A 10,603-nucleotide genomic window follows, 5' to 3' on the forward strand; every position below is an offset into this window, starting at 1 on the left:
ACACACACACACTCACACATACACACACTGCACACAAACATCTGCAGAAGCCAGTGACTTGGATTTTTATTTACAAACAGATACAAAACAGAACAAATACAGTATATACTTTCCTCATTACACGTAAGGTAACATGTGTCGTGACTGCACCCCCCCCCACCCAACACACACACACACACACACCTCCCCTCTGTCTTACTCTCACATACACTCACCCTACACAGTCTCTAATTCTCTGTCTCCCCTTTCTCCCTCTCTCCCACGTGTGTTGTCTCTGATGTGAGTGTGTGTGTGTGTGTGTGTGTGTGTGTGAGAGAGAGAGAGAGAGAGAGAGAGAGAGAGAGAGGAATCCACCCACCCTCTCAGGAGGGGGTGCAGATAATGATTTGGGAACGTCTGAGCGGCACACGTGACATCTTTCTCCTATGTGTGCGTGGGTTGAGCCATAAAGGAGACACAGAACAGAGATTGGTTTGTGTGTGTGTGTGTGTGTGTGTGTGTGTGTGTGTGTGTGTGTGTGTGTGTGTGTGTGTGTGTGTATGTCAGTATGTGTGAGCAATCCAGACATTCAAACTGGTAGCAGAAGAATTAAATATCCCGTACAAAGTAAAAACCAGTTAATTGTCTTTCAGACATTTCATTGTTGAGGAAAATGCCTCCAGCAGAAAAAAATTAAAATAAAGACAAATTAGTATAAAGAGTTTATTTACTCCCAAACAACTACAGTAAAAGGATTTCTTTTATAGGGTGCTGGGAGAGTTCAGGACACATCACTGTTCAACAAATTCATATCCAACTGCACACCAGATCTTTAGAAGTTATTATTTATTGATGCAGGAGAAAAAGATTATTTTTTTGGAGCAAGTGCGTAAGCATTTTTACAGGATATCCAGCTTCCTCAGGAAAAGCAAACCTGAAAGCTGTAGATGCAAAACATTACGTAATTTACTCTGGAAAACTCTTATCTCTCGCAGAAATTAAAAAAAACAACAACTTCTAGGACTGTGATTGAAGGTGGATTATAACACCCGGGAGGCCAAGGTTCAATGTGTCAGTTGCTTTTTTGAAATTTGATTACTTACAATATTGTGCTCACATAAATTAACTTGTGCTTGTGCTTGTGCTTGTGTGGGTCGGTTTGTGGGAGGAAGCTGCCGTCTCTAGTCTGCTGTGTGAATTTGGAGGCAACTGGGGGCGAACAGCAAAAAAACAAAAAACAAAAAAACCCCAGCCATGTCAGTGGTGTGTGGTGAGATCTGCTTTAAAACAACGTAAAGACATAAACTTAATGTCATGTTAAACAGACTGCGGTTCAATATTTCCCATCATCCCTGCGAATGGCTCCGGTGATGTCGGTTGTTTCGGTTCCTTGGTTCATCAACTCTCCTTGGGTCGTGAAATATTGTGACAATTAATGTGGGAATTGATCACAGTTAAATTCAATACAAACATTTATAGTTTATGTAAACTTTTTAATCTTCTGTTTCATCTACTTTACGACAAGAGACTGTACATCTAAAACTAACTCAGTGACCAGATTTAATGAGATTCGGCTGCAGATTGAGATTAAAGTGAACATATCTTGTTACCATGCTACAGCAAATTTTAAATGAGCAATGTTAGCCTGTTATCTGTACAATGCTGCAGCCTGGTGAGGACTGAAACTACTGAGGTCAGCAAAAGACAAGATTACCCAGGTTCCTCTTCTCCCTCGAAGTATAATTTACTGCACAGCTTTTCTAACCTTCCTGGGACCATGAAAGTTGGCTTGTAGTACTTCAGGATTAGAGAGTTACCATCCCTTTGTCCTTTTTTGTTAACTTCTTCTCACACAGTAAATCAGTTGCAACGCCCAAGTGAAGGAGTTCAGTATCTTTGGGTCTCGTTCACAAGGGTAAGACAGAGCGTGAGAACAGCAGGCGGAATTAGTGACAGTCAGGTGGGTCTAAAGGTGAAACTCCATCTACACTCCAGCTGTGGTTCAGGAGCTTTCAGCACCAACCAGAAGGATGAGGTCACTGATATGAACTGTTGAAATTAGCTCACTTCATGGGATGTTTGGGCTCACCCTCAGAGAGAGGATCGATAACCAAAATATCCAGGTTTGTAGCTGTCGTTTGGAGGGATTCTGTATCCCAACAAGCCTGGGGACACCTTACTGGTCTTTCGTGAAATTGCCATTGAAGGGTGCATTAAGAAAGTCAACGTACTTGGGACAACGTCTCTGCAGGTCTACAAGAAAACGGAGTTTGATCCAACTTCTGATCATAGCTGGGCTCAAAACAAAAACAAAAACACATGGTAATGTCATACTTAAAACCATGCAGCCATTGTAAGTTTAGCTGTTGCTACATAGCAAATATTAGCATTAACAGCTGTTTACTTGCAAGTCGAGAAGAAACATTTCTATCACTTCCTTTCTTCTGCTGAAGTTGGCATGCTAACCGGCTAGCCCCGGCCCGCTTGGAGCATCTTGTCACTGTAGCCTCCAGTCTTCCCTGGAGAAGTAGCTGCTCAGAGCACGTATTAAAACCTCTTGTATTGTAAACGCAACCATGGCTGAAGCTCTCGCTCTAAGACTGGTAAGTAAACAGCTGTTAATGCTAACGTTATCTATGTAGGAATAGCCACACTAACAAGCAGGGTCAAGATTCTCCCTGGAAAAGGATATTTGACTGACTCTGCAGAGACCTGGACCCAGATAAACATGTGGGGGGGTGGATGGACCGATGCTTCTTACCGTGACATTTTCTCTCTGTTCTGTCCTGTGTTAGTATCACCAAGTGTATGACGACCATTTCATCAGTGCGGTGGTTCTCTCTCTGATCCTTGCTGCTCTGTTTGGCCTTATCTATCTGCTAATGATCCCACAGTAAGTTCACACACACACACACACACACACACACACACACACACACACACACACACACACACACACACACACTTCCACATTTGCAGTCTGTCCATTCATGTAGCATAATTGGATCGATCTTGCCAGGCTGCAGTGAGACAATTAGACAGGAAGGTGTTTTCACTGCAGTCAGTGGAAAACCGGGAAAGCCCTTCTCACTCTGGTCTCTCCTCTCGGCTCTCAGGGGGATGCTGGTGCTGCTGCTGCTGGTGCTGTGTGTGTGTTTCCACGTGGCCTGTGTCATGTACCTGCATCTCACCAGCATTCAGGTAGGACTCCCAGGCCTCTCCCAGCAGGCGTCTCCTTGGAAACTGGTCTCCTCTGGATAGAGGGATAGAGGGAACGCACTGATTCCACTTTTTCACATTATTACCCCCTTGTTCAAAAAGATATCGCTGGAAAAAAGTAAAGACAAATATTAGAAACAAAGATTCTTAGACGTTCCTGGACAGTCAGTGGTCTGTGGAAATTTAAATTTCCCGCGTAATTGATTAATTTTTGTCTGGTTCTGGGGTTTCAACCTGCCCACTGACTGGGGTCTGTTTACTTCTCACAATCCAAAGACATGCAGGTTGAATGATGACTCTAAATGCCTGTAGTGTGAATGGTTGTTTATCTCTATATGTCACACTGAATGAATGTCTGTATTTTTAAGGACTACTGACATTTTGGGAGATAAGCTTTCATGTTGAGAGTTAAGATGAGAAGGTTGTCACCACTGTCATACCTGGGTTTAAGATATGAAGCCAGAGCCAGCAGGAGGTTAGCTTAGCATAAAGACAGGGTATCAGCTGACAAATTCCACCTACCAGCTCCTGTGAAGCTCAATAAACATCTTTGGACAGAGCTAGCTCTTTCCCCCTGCTTCCAGTCTTTAAGCTAAAGCTCATCACCTGCTGGCTCAAGCTTCATATTCAGCACGCAGACATAAAAGTGGTATTAATGGATTTTTCACCTTGAAAATCATGAGGACATTTATAAGAATATGCTGCTTTTCTGTGGACAGATTTGTAAATAAATTTGTTTCATTCAGAAGACGTTGTGCTTGTTTAGTGAACAACCTCCAGTGGGTTGTAAAATAACGTTAACCTGAACCTCCTGAACAGCAGTGTAACCATTACTATAAGGTTTTTGCACTGCAGTCGATGTTGGGTCATAAACTCTGACAGGGGCTGTTTACCTGTGCAGTATATGGTACCGGGGCTGTTTGCTTATATCACTTTTATCTGATAAAAGTCTGAGGACTGAAATATTGCACATAAGCTGAGGACAAGTAGTTTTCTCTGTGAATGCTGGACTGCAGATGTCAACTGTTACTCGTCAGTTAGGTGGGAGTGACGGTGATGACGGCCATGCGCTCTGACATCACGTTCATACCCTCTATATGACACTGTGGTATCATGCTACATTGAACTGTCATCATATCCTTTTAAGCGGCTCCACTAATAGGCCTTTGCATAATGAGTGACGCCACAAAATGTCCTCATTTCATTTCCACTCCTGGCTAATGATGTGTCCAAAAATGCTATTGAGGTAGATAAACAGGTGCTTCATTTACTGACTCGTTCTATTCCAATCCTCCCCCTCCCACCTCCCCCGTTTCTTTCCTCTGGTTTTAGTGCCAACCGGGCTGCCTCACCATCCAGATCCGAACAGTTCTGTGTGTGTTCCTCGTTCTGCTCACCTACTCTGTCACCCAGGCCTGTGTGGTAAGTCTGTGTGTTGGTCCCAACCGGTAGCTTTTTTAATATAACAATTTAAACTGAAGTTGAAGTTTATTTGTAGAGGACAATATCATTCAAAACCGGTTCAAAGTAATTTATAGTGTGATAAAATGATCCAAAAAAAAACCCTTAAAAGTGTGTTATCCTGGTTTCTAGGTTGTGTGCATGTATATATTTTATTGAGCATCACAAAGTAATATTATGACCTAAATATACCAAATAGAGGGGGTTAAATTATAATGTCTTAAACACTTGTATAAAAACAATGACAATAAAAGAATAGAGTTGATAATACAGGAAAAAGCACTTGAGTGAGTTGAGCGAGAAACAGTCATCGTCCCATTGTTCATCCAGCAGAATATAAGGTTTACAAGTCTCTGCAGCACATCGAGTTGGCAGATAACACATCACAGCAGAGCAGATGGTGCTGCAGAGTCTCTGAAGAATACAACACTCATTGTTCAAGTGTAAAATACCCATTAAAATATTTCAAATGCAAATTGGCTGGTGTCAGCATCAGCCCCAGAACTCAGTCAGGATCTAATGTCTGTGTAGCCTGTGCGTGTGCGTGCGTGTGTGTGTGTGTGTGTGTGTGTGTGTGTGTGTGTGTGTGTGTGTGTGTGTGTGTCTGTGTGTGTGTGTGACTATTGTATGTGCAAAATACAACAGTGTAGAGGTGTAGCAGCAGGAATGTACAGTAGTGACTGGATGGCTCTGCTAGCTACAGCCTTTGATAATTAAAGGTACAGTGGTGCTTTGAGCTACATGCTAACATCAGCGTGCTAACATACTCCCGACACTTAGCTTAGCTCTTTAGCATGCTAACATTGATTTCTGTGAAACACTTCCTGCTCTGGATGAAAACGTAACAATACTGTTGATCCATTAGCATGTAGCGCCATCATCAGGTCATAAGTTTATTTGACTAAACACCTGCAAAACTTATGACATCACGTGACCTGTGACAATGACCTGTCAACCAATGACAGGATATGATTAGCTTAGCTTAGCATAAAGACGGGGTTGCTTTTGTCTTGTTACCTGATTAATGACATAAAGTTGTTAAATACTCATTTTGTTGATGGATCAAGTGATTAATCAACTAGTCGTTTCAGCACTAACCGCTCCTAGTTTCAGTTAAGACACATTTTTATTTGTAAAATGAATTAAATTATCATAAATGATTACATATATTGATGTCTCACTTAATTTTGTTCATTTCATCCGTTCCTCTAGGTGGGATGTGTTCCTTGGGGCAAAGTTGAGATAAACTCCAGCCGCTCTGTGGAGGACGTCCCCGGAGACGTGCTCGGCGTCGGACCCTCCAACAGCACGGCGGTAGACAGAGCTTGTCCCAACATGGCGTACGCCTTGTTGTCCTGCGTGGCCGGTACCCTCACCATTGTCCCCTACCTCCGAGTGTCCTCGCTCCCCAAGATCCTCCTGCTCCTCCTCCTCTCCGTCACCTACACCGTCGTCATGGAGACCAGCGGCTATCGCCAAGCTGTGGGGTGAGGCTGAGCTGCAAGTGATGTGTTGTTTAATATGCAAAAGATACGTGTATGTGGTCAAATTTGTTCATCTGCGTGCAGTGAGACTGCAGCTAGCAGTTATTTTCATTATCGATCAATCTGCTGATTAATTTTTTTGATTAGTTGATTAATTGTTTTGTCTATAAAATGTCAAACAGCAAAAATGGCCATTATAATTTCCCACATCCCCTGGTGACATCTTAAAATGTTTTGTTTCGTTTGACCCATTGTCCAGAACCCAAAGATATTCAGTTTCCTGTCGTATATGACTAAGAAAATCATAACATTTTCACATTTAAGAAGCAACAAAAGGCAAGTGTTTAACTTTTATTGCTTAAAAAAATTAATTCTGTGCACTGACTAATCGTTTAATTGACTAATCATTGTAGCTCTAATGTAAAGTAGATAGATAGATAGATAGATAGATAGATAGATAGATAGATAGATAGATAGATAGATGATAGATAGATAGATAGATAGATAGATAGATAGGGGAAATTCATGAATGGAATTTCTTGTTTTGTAATTTTCCATTCAGTGAGCTGCTTTCTTGTTTTCATTACACAGTTATCCATGTATAGTTTACTAATAAAAACCTTCCATGTTGTTTCTGTGTGTGTCTTCCAGTGGTGGTTTTCTGCACACGCGAGGTTATGACCCTGTGCTGGCAGTCTTGTTGTTTTGTGGAGCTCTGGCTCTTCATTCAAGACAACTGGACCTGAAGCTGCGGCTCGACTATCTCTGGGCGACTCAGGTATGTGTGTGTTTGTACACTCAGCACATACCTGTCACTGCTTATGTGTCCTTGTATTTCTACATCCAGAACTCCCTCTTAATTTGTCATTTTTATCTGTGGTGGCAGCATGGCAATCCCAAATAGCTCCTGATGTGTGAGGAAGTTACTCTGGATGTGACAGTACTGTGATGTATGTTGAGGTGGCAGGAGCTCAGTCGGAAGGAAGGAAGTTTCCTTGAGCAAGATACTGAACTTGCATAGATCTAGATAAAAAAAATATTTCACCTGTTATCGTACAGATCATCTTATCTCAAGGATTTTTTCTTGAGTCTAGTAAGTGAAACAATCTGCCCAAGGCTGGATTACCAACCAGGCAATAGCAGGCAACTGCCCAGGAGCCCCACACCTCCAGAGGCCCCAAATGCCCCAGGTTTACTCTATAATGTTGGGGTCTGTGTTATCTGATGAGATTTTCATTTTATATTAACACTTGAGAAGCCGGTACCATATGTCTGTGTTTTTGCTTAAAATATTAATTATTCAGTCACCAAAATTGCACTTGAGTACTGGCTGGTGTCTGGGGACGCAATAAAACTGTCCTGTCATGTATAGTGGGGGTCAACTGGGGCCCAAGACCAGGTTTTTTCCAGAGTTCCTGGAATCCGGCTTTATTCTTTCTCATTTCCAGATACAGACACAAACACGTTGGGCAATATATTGTCATCAGAGGATTTTTTTTCAGCTCCAGTTGTGATCAAAAAAATGTCATGGGAACACAAGCGTTTGTATTTGTACATCCAGAGAGCGCTTCTACAATTCCCAAAAAAAAAAAAATCTTCTTATCAAGTTATTTTTGTCTTTATTTAAGTTACATAACATGAAGGAACAGTTTATCTTATTTGTAGGGTTTGTACTTCAGTCGCTGCTGCCTCAGAGCTACATGTCACAGTGTCCTCGCGCTCTTGAACTAAACAACTAAATCGCTGCTGTTTTGTGCAGGAAGTTGTTTTGTACAAAAGTGTCTGCTTTGCATTGGCTGTAGGCGTGGGGGTTTGATTCCCCACATCTGCCAGTTAAAAGTTAAGTCAGTATTCAACAACAGTGTTCAGCTGTAATTGGTTTGTTTATGTGGGAGGCAGCAGCATCTTAGTTACCAGAGCAGGTTGAAGGTTGGTGGTTTTATCACCCTCTGCTGATGTTTACATGTCAAAGTGTCCTTGAGCAAGACACTGACACCCAAATTGTTCCATTTCACTTTAGTACCAACATGTGCTGTAATACAGATGACTATTCAGCATTAATTCCCCGGTTTAGATCTAGCTACAGCATCAGTCCAGATGTTGTATGACTGTATACACGTGTTAGTCTTTATATTATCATTATTATTATTATTATTATTATTATTATTATTACTGTTTTTAAAGGTACGTGTGTACTATAATGTGAATGCAAATGGGTGAGAATCTTAAATAATATCTAAATATAAGTACTGTTTATGTCAAATTGTGTTTTTTAATGTGTTTATTTATTTATTTGTAATATCTATGTGTATTTTCACCTTGCTCTGATGTCTTAACAAAAGGTTATTCAGAGAAAAATATTCAAACCATCTAATAAAAATTCTCTTAACATGGGGATTTCTGATGGGAACAGGTTGAAATATTATTGCACTGGCAAATTTTTAAAATTAGATTCAGTTTTAGGCTGACATTTTCTTGATATATGAAGCAGTTCTTCTGTGTGTGTGTGTGTGTGTGCGTGTGTTGTGTAATTGTGTGTTTACATGCACAGTCTTGTACAGTTTCAGTGGATCATGAAAGTGTTTCTATTTTAAGAATGACAGTGAATGTTTGTCTTGTTTGCAAATCATTATCTCCCTCTAGTGATAAGGATGAGCAATTACATCTCCCATTGAGCTTTGAGCTACAAACAAAGGTTTATTGTGTTTCCACAATGGAGCATCAGTTTCACTTTGTCTCTGCATCCATATCACTGTGTGAGCGCTCACCTCCTCCCTCTCCACCTGTGTGTCGTGTCCAGGCGGAGGAGGAACGAGACGACATGGAGAAGGTGAAGCTGGACAACAAGAGGATCCTGTTCAACTTGCTGCCGGCACATGTGGCTCAACACTTCCTCATGTCCAACCCCAGGAACATGGTGAGAATCCCACCGTCGTGTCCAGGCTTTTCCAACAGGGCTCAAAACAGGAAGCGCTGGTTTGGTGATTTATAGGTCAAAAAAACGTCCAGACCTCTGAAAAGTGACAGTTTTTTAAACATCTAGATCAGTTGGTTCCCACTGTTTTTTTATGTTTACTTGTCTGTTAATTGAGAGAAGTTCAATCATACAGATTTTTCTTTTTTCAGTTTGTTTATTTTGAATAAAATAAATAATATTAATTTTTTTCAACAAAAAATGGAGAAAAGTTTGAAAACAGCATCAGAATAATTTTTTGTCTTTTTGTGATGTTGTATTTTTCTAGTATTATACTGCTAATATAAGTCTTATGTATATATATTTATATAGAGGAACACTAATTCCAGACCTGCTGCCTGGATCTGGGGAAAAAAATGAAATAGCCAAATGATGTTTTTTACATGACTTATGATCTCCTGACTTCTTAGATTCACCCTGACGTGTGCTAAATGAATTATAGCTATTGATATCAACAGCTCTTAAAAGACCATATTTCAATTAAAAGCAAGTCTTAACTACATGTTGAAACTTGAAACGTCATATTTACTCACGCACTGATTACTGATGCAAAGGAAAAACATAATGTATGACATAATGTATGTTGCTATGTCATGAATTAAAACTAAGATAAATATGGATAAGGTCACATTTGAATCCTGGTGACAGAGAAATATCACGGGATACTGACGTTAAAACTTTTAGATTCCAAGTACATTAAGTTCAGATATGTTCCCTATAAGAACAGTATGAAACTATTATACAAGTACTTAAGTGCTTCCAGTTGAGATTACTAACTCTATACTGCTTTTACTTTTAACATCTGTATCTCCTGCTGCCTTCAGGAAATATGTTAGCCATAATCAATGGCAGATTCCTCATTAAAACGTGTTGTTGTCGTGCACTCAGATGTAGATTCGTTAAATAACCGATCTCTTCAGATTTCTGTCAGCAGCTGGAGGTAAAGTTTTGATTGTCTGGGTCTCACAGGTGATAAAGTTCTGTTCAAAAGTTGTGAGATGTGTGATGTCAGAAGCTGGGATTGCTGTTACAGGGACAGCCCATGCAGATTGTTATTTTTCAGGTAGGGACTTGTCAGCTGATCACAGCTCATCAGCTCATCACGCCGTGAATCTGGAGGCCTAAAGATCTGTCATTCTCAACCATGTGTAGCCCAGTTTGACCTCAGCTCGTCTTTTGACCCATAAATGACCAAATCAGTGCTTATTAGCTGTTGTGAAGCAGCTTGGTGAAGCTGAGGAAGTATAAGTGGATAGCTGCTGATTAAAAGTGGAGCAGGGTACAGGCTTCATGTTTGACCTGTGCATACCAGCGTAATCCTCTCTGTGTCTGTGCTGTGTTTGGTTCTCGATGTGGGAAAATATCCCCTCTGTTGGGGACAATGGCTCTGCTTCCCTGACCATGTGTTGTGGTGTTAAAATGGAAGTGTGAGCTGTCTGTATCCACTGATTGATGAACATCCCCTCCACTGATCTCTGTTCCTTCC

At 40.9% G+C, this 10,603-nt stretch overlaps 1 protein-coding gene across 1 annotated transcript in view; it reads left to right on the plus strand.

Moving 5' to 3' along the window:
- LOC111671788 (adenylate cyclase type 1-like) overlaps nucleotides 1–10,603 on the plus strand; it is a 50,199-nt gene that overhangs the window by 27,391 nt on the left and 12,205 nt on the right. The window contains exons 10-15 of the mRNA XM_023428988.1: nucleotides 2,775–2,872; nucleotides 3,096–3,180; nucleotides 4,531–4,620; nucleotides 5,872–6,146; nucleotides 6,795–6,921; nucleotides 8,944–9,060. Coding sequence (XP_023284756.1) covers nucleotides 2,775–2,872; nucleotides 3,096–3,180; nucleotides 4,531–4,620; nucleotides 5,872–6,146; nucleotides 6,795–6,921; nucleotides 8,944–9,060 — 792 coding nt within the window. The remainder of the gene's footprint in view (nucleotides 1–2,774; nucleotides 2,873–3,095; nucleotides 3,181–4,530; nucleotides 4,621–5,871; nucleotides 6,147–6,794; nucleotides 6,922–8,943; nucleotides 9,061–10,603) is intronic.

The sequence above is a fragment of the Seriola lalandi genome, unplaced genomic scaffold (genome assembly GCF_002814215.2).
Source record: "Seriola lalandi dorsalis isolate HSWRI2012SDOR001 ecotype SW California unplaced genomic scaffold, Sedor1 jcf7180002054885, whole genome shotgun sequence".
NCBI classification, from domain to species: Eukaryota; Metazoa; Chordata; class Actinopteri; order Carangiformes; family Carangidae; genus Seriola; species Seriola lalandi.